The following is a 21406-nucleotide window of genomic DNA, read 5'->3' as shown; positions in this document are numbered from 1 at the left end:
AAATTTATAAAGTACCAGCAACAATTATAATTGAGAGTCCATGAATATAATTCTTTTTCTTCCACATCCCCCCTTTTTTCCATATCAGGAAAAATTTGAATAATTATATTACACATGATCACCATACCCCATTCCTAGAGGAGAAAAGATATCCGTTACACAAGCTCAATCAATAATGGTAGTGAGCATTCATAGGAGAAGAATGCTGGATGACAGCCATTTCAATATTGTCCCAGATAGGTTGGTGTGTGTGTTTCCATTTTATTAATGGCCTGTTCATCAGCAGGTGTCACAAATCGAAAAGACGTGCTACCCAAAGCCAGAAGATAAGTGGGTCAGGGTGTAGATAGAGCAGCATTATACCCCTGTTTTACCGGTTATTGTATACCCCGGTTAAAATAGGTGTACCATATCCTTGTTTCGTAAGAGGCAACCAGGGTTGCGTCAGGAATGGCATCCGGCGTAAAACGTGTGCCAAATCACGATGCGGATCATGCGGATGATCCGCTGTGGCGACCCTGAACGGGAGCAGCCGAAAGAAGAAGAAGAGGCTGTAGATAGAGCAGCACCCAAACGGGAAACAGTCTTGGCACTCCTTGAGCTGCAGAGAAGGGAGATATTGGCAGGTATGAGCTTGGGCCCGACACTGGGTTGCAGATGACACTGGGTTGAAGGAGACGAAAAGGACTCGAGATGTGACCCAGAGATCCAGCCACAGCAGAGTTTGGGGCCTCTTAGCCGCAGTTCGTGCAATGAGATTTGATTCACCAAGCGAGCTGTGCGCATTGGAGGCAGCCGCGATGGCTGCACAAGCCCCACCCACACCATTGAACACATGTTGCAGATGACTTGCCGTCTCGACCTTGAGGGCCTTCGTTGCGCATTGTGTGACCACGGCAAGTTCACGATGTATTTGCAGAGCAGCAATTTGCGAGTGTGGTTGGGGACATTCCTCCAGGCAGGCACCGTGTAACGGCGACGTTAAATCTTTGCCTTGCTGTGGTGACTTGTTCGACCTTCTCTTCAGTAGGTTTTTCTTTTTTTCTCTCAAACATGCTCATCTTATCTCCTCAGGAAGAGGGTAGTGTCATTATCATGTATTGAATGCCCAATCACCCAAATCTGGGTTCTTCCCATCGTCCAATCTTTCAGTGGAAGTTCTTCTAAAGCTTCATTAGACAAAATCGTACACTGCATAGTTCAACTGCTCTCAATATTCCAAAATAAATAAAATCAAGGTTAAGCATCGATTAAACATGCCAATCAATAAACGTCATGGGCCTATGTATTTCAATAAGACTGACAAAGGTTCTTATAGAAGCATATAACTTGCATTACACGTTATATTAAAATTTTACCTTTTCCTTTCCTTTTTTCCACCACCTAAATGACATGCGAAAATATACAGAAATCTCAGTTGAATGTACACTCAAAAACATTCATCGCATCTGCTATTTCCATGTGGAAAGGGCAGCAGTATTTATCAGGGTTCCAATTTGCAATCAACAATTCTAACAAATCATCTGTGCAAGGAGAAACCTGAAGCACAAGCTAAATGTGATTCTATCATATAATGCATACAACCTTTGACTCCTTCCCTACTAAACATGTAAAGTTGCACAATGGTGATAAACCATGGATGACTACATTTATCAAAAGTCTCATTAAAAAGCACCAAAAGCTTTTTTTGTCAAAGAAATGAGCAATGGAAGAAAGTGAAGAATAAAATTTCTAAATTGATTGTAAAGGCCAAACAGCATTTCTATCATGATAGAGTTCACATTCTCAAATCTTCAAACCCGGCATAGTGGTACCAATAAATTTGGATTCTGACTACCGGAGTCAGTTCCAGCCCGACCATTGAACCACCCCCTGATGTTGACCTAGGTGATGACCAAGCAATAGCCAACTGCATCACCAACCAATTTGTGGAAATTTCAAAGGATTTTACTGCCATCAAGAACCACTTTGTGGAAATTTCAAAGGATTTTACTGCTTTAGACTGTTCGACACTTCAGTCATACTTAACAGCCCCACACCCATGTTGAGAAGTAGAGGAACATGAAGTGTCCAAAGTCCGACAGCACATCAATCACAGTATAGCTTCTGGCCCAGACGGATTCCCAGACCTTTTTATTCGTGAATTTGCTTGTGAATTTAGTGCCCCATCAACGGATATCTTAAATTCTTCATTTAACGAGAGAACTGTTCCAGTGCAGTGGAAAAAAGCAATTGTTGGCCCGATCCCCGAGACTTCCAGACCAGTATGGAATAGATTCAGACAAATATCCCTGACTGATCACTTTGCAAAATTCGTGAAACCTTTGCAACTCAATGAATACTCAGTGACCTCAGACAATATTGACATCAATCAGTTTGATAACTGGGCAGGTTATTCCACTTCACACTACCTTATTAAGTTGATGAATAATTTATACGAGCATGCTGATAAACAACCAAGTCAGAGCTTGGTGGTTGTAACAGATTTTTCTAAAGCTTTTGATCTGATAAATCACAATGTGGTTGAAACAAAGTTGATACAAATGGGTGTCAGTCCTGCCTGAATTCCTTGGATATCCAGTTTTTTTTTAATATAAAAGAGCTCATTGTGTTCGATACAAGGTTACCTTGTCTGTAAATCGAACCCTCAGTGGAGGGGTACCACAGGGTACCTAATTTGACCCTCTCTGTTTTTTTTTGGCTCAAATTAGTGATGCAATGACTAAGCTCAAGGACTATGCTCATATCCTCGCCCTGATGTATGTTGATGACATGACACTTAATAGGAATTCAAGGGGCAGGTAATGTTGGCTTAATGGTTAGGGTGGTGGGCTTGGGATCCTAGGATCCTGAGTTCAAAAACCTCTCTCTGTTGAATTAATATCAGGTGGGGTTGATTCTGCCTGTCATCCTTCTGAGGTTGGCAAAATGAGTGCCAGCTTGCTGGTATCCTGTGTCGGAGTGGTGACCTGTCCAGGATTGTGTCCAATAGCCAAGGAGATTGCTTAGGCAGCACTAATACTCTGCACAGAGTATGGTCCCAATGGATGGAAGAGGCAGGTAACCTAATATGACACGACAATCGACTTTGAATGTTTTTACTCAATAGGCAATTAAGAATAACATGAAGTTTACCACTGATAAGTGTGCCCTTATGGAAGTTTGTTTCATGAAAAAACCTCCCCCAAGGCCTCAAATTTCTATCCAAACTACTGTACTGTTTCGATTAGAAGGTTGATCATATGAAAATATTGGGTCCTATTAACTTTTCTGGGAATTTAGATTTCAGATAAGGTATTGTCGTCATGCTCTGTCCTTCCATCCGTCCATCCGTTTCCTATTTCGACTTCTCTAGTCAAACTGCTGGGCTGATCTGGCAGCAACGTTCCGCTCCTGTCTGGTAATGGAGATTGCAAAGCTCGTTCCAGTCACTTGACGTTAAGTAGGTAAAATGGCCGACTTATTAAATTTCTTCAAAAAGCATCTTCTCCAGACCATCCATCCATCGGGACCATACTCTGTGCAGAGCATTAGTGCTGCCTAAGCAGTCTCCTTGGCTATTGGCCACAATCCTGGACAGGTCACCACTCCAACACAGAATACCAGCAAGCTGGCACTCATTTTGCCGACCTCAGAAAGATGACAGGCAGAGACAACCCCACCTGGTATTAATTCAACAGCCAAGTGGGATTTGAACTCAGGATCCTCAGATCCCAAGCCTACCACCATTACCATTAAGCCAACACCAGGCATAATGTGTACCATTGTGTTGCATATGAGTTACAGTTTGTTATTGTCATTAATTTTTGTGATGAGCATGTTTACGTCGTTGGTGTGTGTTGTGTGTGATGTGTTTGGTGTGTACCGACTCATTTATATGCACCGGACATACTGTTGGCCGGGGTGTGTCAGTACCACTCACGGCCATGGTCGCACCGGCATGTGTCGCGTGGGTCATGGGCTTGTTCGCACCAGTAGAACTGTCCAGGGCTTTCCAGCACCGTCGTTCCATGGACGTGGGCCTGCGGTTGAGCACAGAGACAGGGTCGACATAGCCCCACTTTCCCCCAGGATCACACACCTGTACCATTGGTTTCGATCCGTTGCCCCTGCAAACTGCAGCCAATGGGGGCAGAGGGGTGCAGAAAGGGGACATAGGGGATAGGGGAGGGTAACGGAAGGGGTGGGGGTGTGCTATCTCACAAGTGGGGTGGGGACACGTGTGGTAGCACCGGTCAGAATGCTATCAAATTTGGGTTACAACATAGGCCAAGGTTGGGACGTTAAATTGCGGAGGTCGTGTTGATCATGTGACCAGAAGTGTGTAAAAATGAGCAACTTGGTCAACTTTTTGGAAAAATTCCTTCAAAAATCTTCCTCTCTCGACCCACCAGTCAGAATGCTACCAAATCTGGGTTATAACATTAGGACAGGGCCAAGATAAGCTACAGGTCCAGTGGTCCTATTATTTCATCTAATTTGAAGGAGAACCTTCACATTTGCAATATTGTCACCAGGACAAATGGAAAGTTGTTTATTTTCAAGATGCCCAAAAAGTTAAACTTAGCCGTGGAAGATTTGCTTTCCATTTATAAAGGATATGTTACATCACTTTTTGAGCATGCTGTTCCAGTTTGGAATGCTGGTCTCACAATCCGCCAAAGTAACAAATTGGAACATGTTCAGAAAAGGGCTCTCCGAATCATTATCGGACAATTATACAATGATTATGACCAGGCCCTTCAGCTTTGTGTTATTTCAACGTTGAAACAACATAGGTTTGAAATTTGACTAAGATTCGCAGGCCAATTGCAAACATCGAATGAGTTTGGACATTGGCTTCCAGACCTCAGGTAAAACAGGACACGATACTCTCTCAGAAATTCATCTGAACTTTCACAAATTATGTGTAAAAATCCAAAAGTACAAAAATAGTGCCATACCAAACTTTAAGATTCTTAATGAATAATGTAAATTGATTGCACTCCCTTTTTTTTCTCCTTTCTTTTTTTGATGACGTCCTCTTCTTTAGATTTTTTTTTAAAGTCGAAAAGTAATTACATGTTTGTCATTTTACTCACATACTGCTGATTTTGATGAGTATTTTAATGATTTGATATAACTTTGATATTTGATATGCAATGTAGCTGCTATCCTCTTTTTTATGTTTTACATTCATTTTGCTTGAGAACACCTGTCCCTGCCTTTTGGTCTCAGTGAGCTCACACTGTTTAACTCTTTATTTCTTTGAACCTTATACAGCCTGGCTCCCAGGCTGAGTTCCCTTTTCTCTTCTTTAATCCAATTCGCCCCGGTTTCCCCCTTTCTCATGTTTACCTGATCTCTGAATCCACATTGTGATGTGCTATTGCACTAGTTCTCTAATCCTCGCCTTGCTTTTTGCTGTATTCACCATCCTATAGTGTCTATCCTGCCTTATGGTCATGATGTGTTCTAATGCAATTTGTTTGCATTCCTTGTCATGTACCTGTCATTCCTCAGTATGTGAAGAGGCTGTTCAAGTGCACTTTCTTCCTTATTGTTTATATGTAAAATGTACAATGTGGATGATTTAGTCTTTTGGCTCCCAGTGATCAAGTCCGTTTGTGAATTCATCTGTCCCATGTTATAATATCCTATCTGTATTTTAATGAGCATGCAATTTAATTATATTACAATGTATTATAATTGCAGCCATTTCTCTTTTCTCTTTGTTTGAATATTTATGTTTGGGTTAATAAAACCATTACTTCCACAATGACTGCGACTTAATCCAACTCGTTTTCAGCTGTTCTTTTGGCAACTAACCTTTTTGCCTAAAATTCCTTTTGCCTTTTTGCCTTTTTGCCTCCACTGCCTAAAATGCTAGATTTATTCGGGATTCAGGTTCCATGCATCTGTGATAATTGTTTGTTCCCTCGATCATTTGTGAACCACTGAAGGGATTTTTAACAAATTTATTTGTACAAAGGTGGCAACTCTCTCTCTCTGTCTCTCTCTCTTTCTCTCTCTCTCTCTCTCTCTCTCTCTCTCTCTCTCTCTCTCTCTCTCTCTCTCTCTCTCTCTCTCTCTCTCTCTCTCTCTCTCTCTCTCTCTCTCTCTCTCTCTCTCTGTCTCTCTCTGTCTCTGTCTCTCTGTCTCTGTCTCTCTCTCTCTCTCTCTCTCTCTCTCTCTCTCTCTCTCTCTCTCTCTCTCTCTCTCTCTCTCTCTCTCTCTCTCTCTGTGTCTCGCCCGCCCCCTGCTGGCTGTTGGCACGGTGTGTGTACTGTCATGGCTGATCCTTGCTTTGTGTCATGAGGACCTTTTCTCTGCCACGCTGGTTGGTATCTCCCACACTCCCCATTTCATTTTCCCCGTGTTTGTGTTTCTACTGGTAAGGTTTCCCTGTGTTTCCTGGGTAGAGAGAGAGAGAGAGAGAGCACATAGCAGCGTTAGTAAGGGTATCATCAGTTTTTGGGCGGTGCCCTGTTAGTCCATTCATTATTTAAAAGCCTTTCACTTTAAACCTACTTTATTTTGGTTTTCATTTCGCTTGCCTTTCCTTATTAGATCCTTGTGGAGGATCTCTAAATCTTACTCAGGATGTTGTTCTTCATCTTCTTCTTGTGGACTTTTTTGTTTCACAGCCTACAGTTTTTGTCGAAACTTCCTGAAACTTGGCATATAAATGTAAAAATACCCTGCGCAGACAGTAACCATCTCGGATTTTGAAAATTCCTCCTAGAAAAAAAGTTGTGACGTCAAAATATCTCCGCTAATGGAAATCGCCTAAAAAATTATCTCCGAAACTAGGCGAGCTTTTTGAATACTGTTTGCGGGAATCGAGCAGGGCATTAGCAGAGATTAATTACCGCGCATATGATGCATCACTATGACGTCATATCAATTTTTATGACGTCATTCCTATTTTTTGTTTCACAACTCAGAGTTTTCATTGGATCTTCGTGAAACTTGCAATCTCCAATTTTGGAAATTCTTCCTAGAAAAAAAGTTGACGTCATAATATCGCCACTAATGGAAATTGCTGATACCATTTTCTCTGAAACTAGGCAAGCTGTTTGAATTTTGTTTGCGGGAATCAAGCCGGGCATTAGCACAGATAATTTGTCGCAAACCTGATACATCACAATGACGTCATATTCGTTTTTATGACGTTATCATTAAGAGGACGAGGATCTTAGCTCATTTGAGCTTGTTTTGTTTAGTTAGTGCCCTCTTTCCTAAAGTTTGGGAAAGTAGGAGTGCATTGTTAACTTCCTCTTCCTGAATGAGGAAGATGGCGAGCGTCGCGTCTTTGTAACATGGCGGCGGCTAGCTCGCAGTAAGATGCTGCTTTCGAAGCACTAACTTGTAAGCATGCTTTCGTTTGTGTCCCCCCTGACGGGGTTCTTACTGAAGAGATTGTTTTGGCGGTTGGAGACGTTATCGGCATTGATCATGTTGATGCTGCATCATGTACGAATCAGAAGGTTGTGGTGTTCGTTTTCGATGTACGTTTTGTTCACGATGTCGTGAGTTCCGGGTTAACCACACAGAGTGGTCACTTTGTTATGGCCTCCCCGATGGATGTCCCGACAATGAAAACAATTGTCTCTAATGTGCCTCCTCTCATGTCGAATGAACAACTTGTGTCTCTTTTGTCTCGTTATGGAAAAATTGTGTCAAAAATCTTGATGATCCCCCTCGGGTGCCGCCATGACCAAGCAAAGTATGTGATGAGCTTTCGGCGGCAACTTTACATGATGCTGCTGGACCGTGGGGAGGATACGGTTTTAATGGTTTCTTTTAAGATTAAAATTGATAATAATGATTACCATGTGTATGCTTCATCAGCGACTTTAACATGTTTTATTTGTGGAGCCTTTGGGCATTTAAAAAGATTTTGTCCGAAAGATTCTTGTTCGAAGTGTGGGGAATCGGGACACGTTGATATAGATTGTGAAACAGTTAACGACCCACAACCTCGTTTGGTGGAGGAGGTGATGCCCAGTGAATCCAACGTTCGCACTCATACTGTTCCCTTACAGATGAGGATGGTAAGGATGATTTTGTTACCGTGTCAAAAAACCGTAGAGCGTCCGCTCCTCGAGACCCCACGAGCACTCCCAAGGTAGTCGTACTGGATACGGTTGTTCCGCTAACTGAGGAACCTCATGGGAATGAAAAAAAGGATGAAATAGTTTTCGATAACGAAAATGTACTTCAATGTGTACAGTGTGGTCCGGGCCCTTCAATAGCGGTAAAGTGTCTCTTGGTGTTACTGAACCATGTGTAGAATGTAGGGAGGTATCAGCGCTAGTTTTTCCTGAGACAAACCAAAATAGTGTTACTGCTCCATTCAATGTTACCACCCCAACAAATGATAAACAAACAATTTGTGAGGCCCCAGTAGAGGTGCCCGATGTCGTTGGACAAGATGGTGGACTCGTGGCCCCATCTCATGTTGATGAAAGTGTAAAACGGCTCGCAAAGTACCACCATGCATCACTCGGTACCCCTCTTAGACGTGTCTGTAAATGAGTTAGTAAAGGTCCAGGGTGATATTTACGAACCGGGTGGAAGGTTATCTGGGCTGTCTGCTTCAGATGATGACGACATGGAGGTGACTGATCTGTCACAGTCATCATCTGATCATTTACAGATATCCCCCCCCCCCCCCAGGTTATTGCATCCTTTCTGAATGAGACGTTTAGGCAGCGGACTGTTATCATTAATTAACATTTTCCTGACTTGCTTTCCTTCATGCAGGCTGCAAAGTGCATAATTATGAATTTTAAAGATTTTGAAATAACTAAACCACAAATTCACAGACTGAGGAAATTTATTACAAAAGCAGGGTTAGAATGTTCTCAACAGCTGCCAAACCCCCCCCCCCCCCCTGATACAGGATGAAAAGGAAGGAAGTGCTTTTTGGCACCTTTAACATGAAAGGGGGTGGTGCTAACCATTTGCGTCGGATCCAAATTAAAAACTTGTTGCTTCAGAAACATCTGGATGTCTGTTTGTTGCAAGAAACACACATAACAGACTTCACAGTGTGACTGACTCTGCTTTAATAAGGGGCTTTGTTTCTTCAGCAATCTGTCTTCTGTCTTTAGTGTTGCTTTTTTGCTTCGTCCAGGGTTTGTTCCTGATTCATATAGTTTTCTTGAAATAGTTAAAGGACTCTTAGCATCCTTACAGTTGGTGTATCAAGGATTTCACCTCACCTTACTTAATGTCTATGCTCCTAGTGAGAGCGGGGCTCATTAAGATTTTTTCACACATCTGGCTAATTACCTTCATACTTTAGTCTTTGATCACTGTATTTGTATCGGAGGAGATTTAAATTGCACGTTTGAACCGAATTTGGATAGAAACACACCAGAACCACATCCTGAATCTCATAAAGACATATCTTGTTTTTTCATCACTTGGTCGACTCGATGCTTGGCGCATGCAGCACCGGACGGCATCTCAGTAGAAATGGTGCTGGTGTGCTAAGGGGTTGATAACACTTGCAAAGCTGGATAGATGGTACATTAACTCCACTTTTAGAAACGTACTTGCATCTCATGATCTCTTTCCTTCTACTTTTTCTGATCATCACCTGGTAGTGCTTGGTTTATCCTCTTCTCAGTTAACTCATAAAAGTTCATATTGGACCTTCAATACCAGCCTGTTGGAGGATTGTTTTTTTACTAATGCTTTTCGTAGTTTTTGGGAAAAACGTATCCAAAGTAAGCCTTCTTATTCTTCTTTCCAGTTATGGTGGGACAACGCGAAAGCTCAAATTCATGTTTTCTGTCAATGTTATAAGTCCTTTCCCATGAGTAAGAATAAAATTGCTGTTTCACTCTTGGAAACTGAAATTTTGCAGTAAGAGGAAGACTTAGCTAAAGCTCAAAATGACAGGAAAACTTCGGTTATTATTTGAAAAAAAAAGGAAACGTAAGAGAATTGATTCATGAAAAAGTATTGGGGATGTCAGGTCAGGTATGGGAGCATGCTCCAGAGCAGCGCGTCGCTGCTTACACTTTCTGCCGGTACTCCAGGGGCCTCCGTCTGGCCATCCCCCAGGCAGATGCCTGGCCCATCCCCATCTCCTTGAGATGCTGATCAACCTGCTGCAACCACGGGGCACGTGGTTGGTCCATTGGCCTCCTCCACTCACGAGACTCCCTCGCTGAGAGAATCTGGTGAGCAGGATCAGCATCAGGAAAACGAGCCACATGTCCATACAGCCACAGCTGACGCTCATGGACTATGCAAGTAACAAATCTCATTTGAGTCTCTCTCAGCAACCGCTCATTGGACACAAAGTCCGACCAGCAAAAGCCAAAGTTTCTCCGAAGAGACCTGGTACCAAAGGAATTAAGTCTCCGTCTCAGATCCTTGGTCAGAGTCCAAGTCTTGCATCCGTAGAGCAAGAATGGAAGCACCAAGGACCTGAAGACTCGGACTTTCGTCCTCCCGCACAGGAACCGGCAGCGCCACACCCCATGATCCAGTGAATCCATGACTCCCCAGGCCCGACCCAGATGTCTATTGACCTCTGACTCACAACCAACAGAGATGTGAATATGACTGCCAAGGTAAGTGAATCTCTCCACGAACTCAACATCCTCACCACAAACAGGCACAGACAGGACAGCAGCATCCAAGATGTCATTGAAAGCCTGGATCTTCGTTTTGACTGAAGAAACCCGTAATCCCAGCGGCTCTGACTCCTCTTTCAGCACAGCGAGGGCCGTCATAAGGATATCTAAAGTTTCCGCAAAAATGGCTGCATCATCTGCGAAATGAAGGTCCGAGATCTTGACATTCCCAAACGATGCACCACAGCTTAATCGCTCCGACATCCTCCATATAATCCAGTCCATACAAGTGCTGAAAAGTGTGGGGGCCAGTACACACCCCTGACGAACTCCAGTAGCAACTGGAAATAAGTCAGGGATGCAACCACCACATCTCACAGCACTCTCAGTACCAGAGTAGAGTTCAGACATCAGATCGATCATTTTTGGTAGCACCCCACAAAGACCAAGAATCCTCCAGAGGGCATCCTGATTCACTGAATCGAACGCTTTACAGCGATCAACATAGGCTGCAAGCAGCCCCTGCTGAAAATCTCGGCTGCGTTCGGTGAGGACCCGAAGAGCAAGGATACGGTCAATCGTTGACCTCTTTGGTGTAAAGCCTGACTGCTCTGGACGCTGGTGCTCAAGCAGATGGTGACAAACCCTATCAAGAATTATCCAAGCAAAGACCTTGCCCGGCACTGAGAGCAGCGTCAACCCTCGGTAGTTGTTGCTTTCTTGGCGATCACCCTTCCTTTTCCAGAGAGGGACAGCAAGGCTCCTCTTCCAGTCAGTTGGGATGATGGTTGTGTTCCAGGCAGAGCACAGAACTGCATGCAACGACACGAGTGCAGCATTTTCACCAGCCTTGAGAAGTTCAGCATGGATGCCACAGATCCCTGGAGCTTTACCCCATTTCAACTGGTTCACCGCAGCCTGTGTTTCCACAAGCGAAGGTGGACCACAGTTGATTGGAGGGTCAGCAACAGGGATTGTTACACCCCTGACATCCAACTTGACAGCTGGTGGATCAGCCTGGTACAACCACTCAAAGTAACCGGCCCAGCGGGCCTTCACGTCATACTCCTCTGTCAAGAGCCAACCACCCTCTGCTCTCACTGCAGTACACCGAGGGATGGGCTTGGATGAACGCAATGCGTGAATTCCCCTGTAAGCAGGACGAGAATCACTTGACCACAGGTGATGCTCTACCCCCTCACAGATTATGTCAGTTGTACTCAGAATCCAAAATGTGAAGTTTTCTGACACCCCAAATAAAAGTTTTTTTTTCCAGTTGGAAGGGTTTAATAAATCCCGAAGGCAGATTTTCTCCTTGTTAGATGCTAAAGGGAATATTACACAAAATGAATGTGATGTTAAAAGACGTGAAAAATTATTTTTCTGATTTATTTGTGAAGGAATCTATGTGGAAAGATTGTGTTGATGAGATGACAAATCACGTTCCTTCTTTGAGTGTGGTCAGCCTCAAGCTCTTAAAAAGCCGCTTACCTTGGAGGAACTCGGCATTACTCTGAATATCTTTGAACGTGGAAAAGCCCCAGGAACTGATGGACTTACAGTGGAATTTTTTTCAGCATTTTGGGACATCTCAGGTCCAGAAATACTGTTGGTTCTGCAAGAAAGTTAACATTCTGGCATAATGCCTCTCAGCTGTCAAGAGCGGTGGTTTGTCTTCTCCCAAAAATCGACGATCTCCTTCAAATCAAGAACTGGCTCCCCATTTCATTACTGTGTTCTGACTACAAACTCCTTTACAAATTGTTGGCCAATTGGCTAAAACTTGTTTCGGGACCAGTGTGACCACTCCTTGGCTTTTTTTCAGAAGATCTTGGCTATTCGTTGTTCACCTTGGCGTCTTGGTTTTCTTAAGGTTTTCTTGGCGTATAAGTTTTCTATTATCATTGCTTTTCCGAAACCTTGTAAATTCTTGGCATTTTTCATTGGCTCACCTTGGCATTTATGAAAATGAGGAGTGGTCACACTGATCGGGACTCTCGTTCACCCTGACCAGAGTGACTGTGTTCCAGGGAGATCAATCTCTGATAACATTTTTTTTATTATTAGAGATTTGATTGTTTGTGGCCTTAAAGAGGAAGAAGGGGTTGGTTTGATTTTCCTTGATGTCAAAAAGGCCTTTGAAAGTATTGATCATGCTTATATGTTTCATGTGTTGCAAAAGTTTGGCCTGGGTGAAAAGTTCATTGGTTTTGTGAAGTTGTTATACAACAATATATCTAGTTTGTGTAAGGTAAACGATGGTCTCTGTTCACCCGTTCAGGTTCAGAGGAGTGTTCGGCAAGGCTGTCCATTGTCAGGTTTAGTGTTTAGTCTTTCTCTTGAGCCATTACTGATTGATCTTAGGAACTCTCTTTCTGGCTTTGCACCGTCTCCAGAAGAACACCCTATCGTCGTGTCTGCATATGCTGATGATGTCTGTATAGTAATTTAAAATGATCAGGATCTAACCACTCTTCTCAGATCTTTACGTTGGTTTCATCTTGCTTCACATCTGCAGTGTAATTGGCAAAAGAGTAAAGCTCTGTGGGTGTCCTCAGCTGAATGTACATCCGGTGGGCTTCCCTTAGTGCCACCTCAGTCTCTTCTGAAAGATCTAAGGTGGATGAGAGAGGGGGTGAAGTACTTAGGTGTTTATCTTGGCCCTTACCAGCACTCCCTTATTAACTGGGAAGGAGTGGTAGATCACGTAACCAAACGTCTTAACAAATGGAAAAGGTTCCTTCCGCAAATGTCTTTTAAACGTCGTATACTAATTATTAATACCTTAGTTACCTCTGTCTTGTAGAATAAATTCATCTGTTTACAGCCACCAGATATCTTGCTTGAAGAGATTCAAGAGATACTCGTAAACCTTTCTTGGAATGGTCATTATTGGTTGCGGTCAGACTTACTCTGTCGCCCCTTGTCTGATGGTGGCCAAGGGCTCATTGACGTAAAATGTCGTCTGATGGCTTTTCGGCTGAAGTCGATACAACAAGTGATCAATGTGGAAAAGCTGCCCTGGTGCCCCGTAGCACAACGAATATTGAGACGAGCTGGATTGCTCGGCTACGGCCTTGAGTTGTTCCGAATTGAAACAAAAAAGATTGACATTGACAAAAAGATTGAAATTGACACGTCTCACCTTCCTCTGTTTTACCAGAGTCTGTTGAATTCTTGGCAAGCAGTAGTGGCGACCCGCCAGAAGGATTTGTATGATATTAAAATGTTTGTGGGAGAAACTCTATTCCTCAACCCACTCTTTCCCAATGTTCCCAAAAGCCGTTGTTTTTCACAAAACTTCATTTCAGCTGGTATCAAAAATGTTTGGCATCTTCGTGACTCATCCAATTGTTACTGGAAGTCTGTTGAAGAAATTGCTGAAATCGCTGGCACCAGGTCATTAAGAGCTGTAGGTAAAGTACTTGTAGATGTCATCCGTAATCCTTTAAACTTGGATTTCAGTGTAGTACTGAGGTCAAATGGATACCCCATAAGCCTTCACTTCTGAGCTTACTTGTCAAATTCACGAGTTTTACTCCACCTCCAGTCAGTATTGGCTCTTGTTTATTTAGTAATCTTGACAGTAAATATATTTATCGTTTCTGTCTTTCTGTTATTAATATAAATACCTCTGCAGTAGGAGTACTGAGATGGAAAATGCTTCTGCCGTATGCTACCCCTTCTGAACCTGCATGGGAATCAATGTATTGCACACCAATGACGAAAAGGTCAGGTGACTTGCAATGGAGACTTGCTCACTGGTCACTGCCATCAAACTTTTGTCAACTGAATTGATGTTGCTGTATCAGCGCTTTGTCCTTTTGTAACATCACTGAACATTTTTATTTTATTGAACAATATATTACATCGGGTAAATGTCCCTTTTTCACTCCGGTTTTTAGATCCTCGTGGAGGATCTCTAAGTCTTACTCACGTTGTTGTTCTTCATCTTCTTCTTGTGGACTTTTTTGTTTCACAGCCTTCAGTTTACATCGAAACTTCCTGAAACTTGGCGTATATATGTAAAAATACCCTGCGCAGACAGTAACCATCTCCGATTTTGAACATTCCTTCGAGAAAAAAAGTTATGACGTCAAAATATCTCTGCTAATGGAAATCGCCTAAAAAATTATCTCCGAAACTAGGCAAGCTTTTTGAATTCTGTTGAATTTGAATCGAACAGGGCATTCGCAGAGATGAATTACCGCGCATATGATGCATCACTATGACATGAAGTGATGACATCACTTTTATGTCATCACTATGACATCACTTTTATGAAGTCATTACTATTTTTGACATTTTTTGTTTTTCTTTCCTTGTGTCTTTGAATTTTTCTTGGTTTTTTTTTTTAAGTGCTTTTTTTTGTATTCCGGACTTTGTTGATATATCTTTGAAACTTGTTTTTGAATAACTCCTTTGGTTTTTTTTTTTTGTATTTTTATAATAAAAGGAGTCAAACGTCAAGTCTCTGCTCTCTCTCTCTCTCTCTCTCTCTCTCTCTCTCTCTCTCTCTCTCTCTCTCTCTCTCTCTCTCTCTCTCTCTCTCTCTCTTTCTCTCTATCTCTCTATCTCTCTATCTCTCTATCTCTCTATCTCTTTATCGCTTTATTGCCTTACCACAGTATCTCTTTATCGCTTTATCGCTCTACCGCTTTATCGCTTTATCTCTTTACCTCTTCATCTCTTTATCGCTCTATCTCTCTATCGCTATCTCTCTCTATCTCTCTATCGCTCTATCGCTCTATCTCTCTATCTCTCTATCGCTCTATCGCTCTATCTCTCTATCTCTCTATCGCTCTATCTCTCTATCGCTCTATCTCTCTATCTCTCTATCTCTCTATCGCTCTATCTCTCTATCTCTCTATCTCTCTATCTCTCTATCGCTCTATCGCTCTATCTCTCTATCGCTCTATCTCTCTATCTCTCTATCTCTCTATCTCTCTATCGCTCTAACGCTCTATCTCTCTATCTCTCTATCTCTCTATCTCTCTATCTCTCTATCTCTCTATCGCTCTATCGCTCTATCTCTCTATCTCTCTATCTCTCTATCTCTCTATCGCTCTATCGCTCTATCGCTCTATCGCTCTATCTCTCTATCTCTCTATCTCTCTATCTCTCTATCTCTCTATCTCTCTATCGCTCCATCTCTCCATCTCTCCATCTCTCCATCTCTCCATCTCTCCATCTCTCCATCTCTCCATCGCTCCATCTCTCCATCTCTCCATCTCTCCATCTCTCCATCTCTCCATCTCTCCATCTCTCCATCGCTCCATCGCTCCATCGCTCCATCGCTCCATCTCTCCATCTCTCCATCTCTCCATCTCTCCATCTCTCCATCTCTCCATCTCTCCATCTCTCCATCTCTCCATCTCTCCATCTCTCCATCTCTCCATCTCTTCATCTCTTCATCTCTTCATCTCTTCATCTCTTCATCTCTTCATCTCTTCATCTCTTCATCTCTTCATCTCTTCATCTCTTCATCTCTTCATCTCTTCATCTCTTCATCTCTTCATCTCTTCATCTCTTCATCTCTTCATCTCTTCATCTCTTCATCTCTTTAACTCTTTAACTCTTTAACTCTTTAACTCTTTAACTCTTTAACTCTTTAACTCTTTAACTCTTTAACTCTTTAACTCTTTAACTCTTTAACTCTTTAACTCTTTAACTCTTTAACTCTTTAACTCTTTAACTCTTTAACTCTTTAACTCTTTAACTCTTTAACTCTTTAACTCTTTCACTCTTTCACTCTTTCACTCTTTCACTCTCTCACTCTTTCACTCTTTCACTCTTTCACTCTTTCACTCTCTCACTCTCTCACTCTCTCACTCTCTCACTCTCTCACTCTCTCACTCTCTCACTCTCTCACTCTCTCACTCTCTCACTCTCTCACTCTCTCACTCTCTCACTCTCTCACTCTCTCACTCTCTCACTCTCTTTCATGTGACCTTTAATTGATATCCAACATAATCGTGGGTTGACATCTAATGTCGGTGAAGGCATATCCATCAACGCATTCACATCAGATTCTACTTTCTAGTTTTATTATACCTTCTGAATTTTGATTTTTATCGTTGGTTGTCATATAAAGTTATCTTTTTAAAATATGTATGGTGGGAATTTCACTCCATTACAAATACTGTATTTTTTGTTTTTGTTGAAGTCACATGTGCTCAGCCAGATGCTATGCTCTTTGACCCCAGCAAGAACTGGAGGAGACCCTGGCTAGTTGGCGGGACAGACAGTCTACCAATGTACTCTGTGCAGGAAATATTCATCCTGACAGTGATGACGGTAGGCAATCTTGGCAATTGTGCACCTGTATATGGAGAACATGTTACCAGAGCATAATAATTTGATAATTATGTCCACAATAAACATCTTCTCATTACCAACTAATAAGGTTTTAGATGTCATCTAATCACTAATTTTATCTACCTTTATCTCATTCTTTTTATTACTTACGAATTCTAAATATTTCGTAAGTATATTGATGACTTCCGTCATTTGTTTGTGTGTGTGTGTGTGTGTGTGTGTGTGTGTGTGTGTGTGTGTGTGTGTGTGTGTGTGTGTGTGTGTGTGTGTGTGTGTGTGTGTGTGTGTGTGTGTGTGTGTGTGTGTGTGTGGTTTGTGTGTTTGTTTGTAGGCACGGTAACTCGAGAACGGAAGAAACTACCAATGTCAAGTTACACCACGTGATTCAGGAGGGTGATGGCTCGTGCTGATTAGATTTTGGTCAAAATCGGTCAAAGGTCAAGGTCACAGTGAGGTCAAACATTCGATTTTTGATGGTTTGGTCCAGAATCATCGTAGAAACTTCTGGTTTGCGTCGCTACCTTCTCTGGAGACAGCTTTTATTAGACTAGGTCAGAGGTCAAGTTGACGATTTCGTAAGTACCAGTCTATGACTGCTTGTTTACTTATTTTTGGTGCAGAATCAAAGCTCATGGAAGAGCGAGAACACTGACTGAATCAGGACACAACATAAAAAAAAAAGAAACAGCATATATATATATATATTTTTTATATGTATATATATATATATATATATATATATATATATATATATATATATATATATTTTATATATATATATATATATATTTTATATATATATATATATATATATATATATATATATATATATATATATATATATATATATATATACATATATACCCAACAACAGTGAAGTTGAAAGACAAAACAGAGGGAGGCTTGGACAAACAATTGGTGTGGGGAAGAATGAGGTGTAGGGGAGCACACATGGAGTGGACAAGATGGACACAGAAGCAAACTCTTAGGAAGGAAAAACTGCAAATTTAAAAGTAGGAGGGCTTGCGGTGGAGTGGGGAGATGTTAAAGAGGACAGAAAAGATCACGGTTTTTGGATTGGTTATGATCTGAGATAGTGGAGAACAGTTGTATTGAAGATCTGGAGGGAAGAATGAGATTGAAAGGAATTTGCAAGTTGGTTCCACAGGTTAGGGGAAAAAGTGGAACAAATGAGTGGAAGTGAGCAGTGATCCAGAATTTTGAGTTTCACAGAAGGAGGCTGATGGTGGATTGTGTGCACCCTGCAGGAGCATGGGGGTGGGAGCAAAGCATGGAAAGAGCAGAGGGTACAAGACTAGAATGGAGGCAATGTAAAAGAGAGACCACCAACCTGTCTGCGATGGGTAAGTGATAGCCCCATCGGCTCAGCTTCAGCATGGAGGATTCCAATGATCTTGAAGGCCTTGGTTTCCACGGCATCAAAATGAGGAAGATGTGAGGTCGGGGGAGCCAGCCAAGATGGGAGAGCAGTACTCCATCAAGCGATGGATGAAATCTTTGCAGGTGGATTAGAGTTTAGGTGTGCCAAGGAAGGCCTTTGTATGACGGATGATGCCTTGTCGGGTGTTGGCTTTTAGAGGCCAACTTTAAAATGTAGTTTGCCCAAGAAAGATCGTGGCTAATTGTGAATTTTAAAAAGGCTTGTCTGGCTAAACAGATCTGGGGGCAGAGAGGAACAATTTAAATTTTAAAATGGCTCTTCTGGCTAAACAGTTGCATTGGCTTTGCATATAAGCATGAGCTTCGCAGAGCTAAAGTCCCCTACATCTCTTTTTTTGCTCAAATTAGCGGAGTCGATCGAGTGTTTACTTTTTGTTGGAAGCGCCTTGTTCTTCTTAAAAAACGTGTGATCCAAACCGCCCCAATCTTATACAATATAAATATATATATATATATATATATATATATATATATATATATATATATATATATATATATATATATATATAAAACTAAGTAATACAAGTAAGATTGAACTTTTAATTGTATTGTACTTTGTACTTTTGTACTGGAAAGAAAATTTAAATGAATGATCTTGTCGAGTACTAAACTTTTTTGTGAACTTTTTCTTTCGACTTTGCACGTCTGTGAATTCCCATGAAGTGTCTGATACATCTTCAACCTCTCTTAGTGATGCAACGTTTGCACTAAATGTTCAACTTGCTGTCAGGTGTTTTTCAATTCTCCATTTCTCACTAAAACTCTTTATCTGCACCTTGATATCATCTTTGCCACTTCTTTGAGTGATGGCTGCAATTTCACGCTCCCAATCTCAAGTTCCCAGGCTCCCAATTTCATGCCTCTTGTGATGTCAATTTTCTAACCTCTTTGACCACCTTGTGAATTTGAGCTGACACACTACATCATGTGACCAATCATACTTCAACTCTTAAATCTTGTAGGTTTAAAACAATTACAATACTTTATTAATTGTGTTACAAATATATTTATATAAAGATATACCAACGTAGCTCAAGTTTGAAAACAGATATTGCTCTTTTGATGACAATGTTATGAAGGTTATTATTCTTATTTTTACTGATAATTTCGTTGAATCTCATAAATTTGAAAAATCCATGTAAATTTATTTGGTGGGCCTTGTGGAACCAAAATATATCATCCCCTTTGGGAATGAACAGACAACTTACTCAAAATAAGATTGGTGTGGGTTGTGGCCTGATCGCAAATTGTTAGGATTCCATGGAGAACTTATTATCCTTGTTAGAGGAGAGGATATTGTGATTGGGTCCGTTTGTTTGTTCCTTGCGAAATAGAAGATTCACAAATGTTTTGCTTGATCTCGTCTGTTATTCTGTCTGTCTGTCAGTTTGGCTGTTTCTTTATCTGTATGTCAATCACCAACAGGTTAAAATTTTACTCTGATCTTCATCAAATTAACCACCTGTTGGAGGTCTTGACGAGCTGGAAGCCCATTGATTTTTAATACAACAGGTCAAAAGGTCAAACATCAAAGTCCAAAGTCACAAATCGTCAATTTTCCTCCAATTCACTCGAGAGATATATACAGTAGACTAGGCGTAAGTCGTCACCATCGGGACCGAGAAAAAAGTGACGACTTAGAAATGTGACGACTTACGCGTATGCGAACATTCATGATGACTGTGGGGTGAAGGATGAAGTCGCGCGTGGCCTGGACACATACAGTGGGGAGAACATGTATTTGATACACTGCCGATTTTGCAGGTTTTCCCACTGACAAAGCACGTAGAGGTCTGTAATTTTTATCATAGATACAATTCAACTGTGAAAGACGGAATCTAAAACAAAAATCCTGAAAATCACATTGTATGATTTTTAATAATGAATTTGCATTTTATTGCATGAAATAAGTATTTGATCACCTACCAACCAGTAAGAATTCCAGCTCTCACAGACCTGATAGTTTTGTCTTTAAGAAGCCCTCCCATTCTCCACTCATTACCTGTATTAACTGCACCTGTTTGAACTCGTTATCTGCATAAAAGACAGCTGTCCACACTCAATCAATCAGACTCCAACCTCTCCACAATGGGCAATACCAGAGAGCTGTCTAAGGACATCAGGGACAAAATTGTAGACTTGCACAAGGCTGGGATGTGCTTCAGGACAATAGGCAAGCAGCTTGCTGAGAAGGCAACAACTGTTGGCACAATTATTAGAAAATGGAAGAAGTTCAAGACAACAGGCAATCTCCCTCGGTCTGGGGCTCCATGCAAGATCTCACCTCGTGGAGCCTCAATGATCATGAGAAAGGTGAGGGATCAGCCCAGAACTACACGGCAGGACCTGATCAATGACCTGAAGAGAGCTGGGACCACAGTATCAAAGAAAACCATAAGTAACACACTACGGCGTCATGGATTAAAATCCTGCAGCACACGCAAGGTCCCTCTGCTCAAGGCAGCGCATGTCCAGCCCCGTCTGAAGTTTGCCAATGACCATCTGGATGATCCAGAGGAGGAATGGGAGAAGGTCATGTGGTCTGATGAGACCAAAATAGAGCTTTTTGGTTTAAACTCCACTCGCCGTGTTTGGAGGAAGAAGAAGGATGAGTTCAACCCCAAGAACACCATCCCAACCGTGAAGCATGGAGGTGGAAACATCATTCTTTGGGGATGCTTTTCTGCAAAGGGGACAGGACGACTGCACCGTATTGAGGGGAGGATGGATGGGGCCATGTATCGCGAGATCTTGGCCAACAACCTCCTTCCCTCAACAAGAGCATTGAAGATGGGGCGTGGCTGGGTCTTCCAGCATTACAACGACCCGAAACACACAGTCAGGGCAACTAAAGAGTGGCTCCGTAAGAAGCATCTCAAGGTCCTGGAGTGGCCTCGCCAGTCTCCAGACCTGAACCCAATAGAAAATCTTTGGAGGGAGCTGAAAGTCTGTGTTGCCCAGCGACAGCCCCGAAACCTGAAGGATCTGGAGAAGATCAGTTTGGAGGAGTGGGCCAAAATCCCTGCTGCAGTCTGTGCAAACCTGGTTAA

At 42.0% G+C, this 21406-nt stretch overlaps 1 protein-coding gene across 1 annotated transcript in view; it reads left to right on the top strand.

Moving 5' to 3' along the window:
* Window positions 1-21406, top strand: part of LOC147033787 (uncharacterized) — a 174615-nt gene that overhangs the window by 116284 nt on the left and 36925 nt on the right. Inside the window, exon 6 of the mRNA XM_085882746.1 lies at window positions 16784-16874. Coding sequence (XP_085738872.1) covers window positions 16784-16874 — 91 coding nt within the window. The remainder of the gene's footprint in view (window positions 1-16783; window positions 16875-21406) is intronic.

This window comes from Eptatretus burgeri, chromosome 1 (genome assembly GCF_056783735.1).
Source record: "Eptatretus burgeri isolate ZD-2024b chromosome 1, Ebu_testis_v1, whole genome shotgun sequence".
Classification (NCBI taxonomy): Eukaryota; Metazoa; Chordata; class Myxini; order Myxiniformes; family Myxinidae; genus Eptatretus; species Eptatretus burgeri.
Note: the sequence above shows the minus strand (reverse complement) of the source record. Positions and strands in the feature narration are given on the sequence as shown.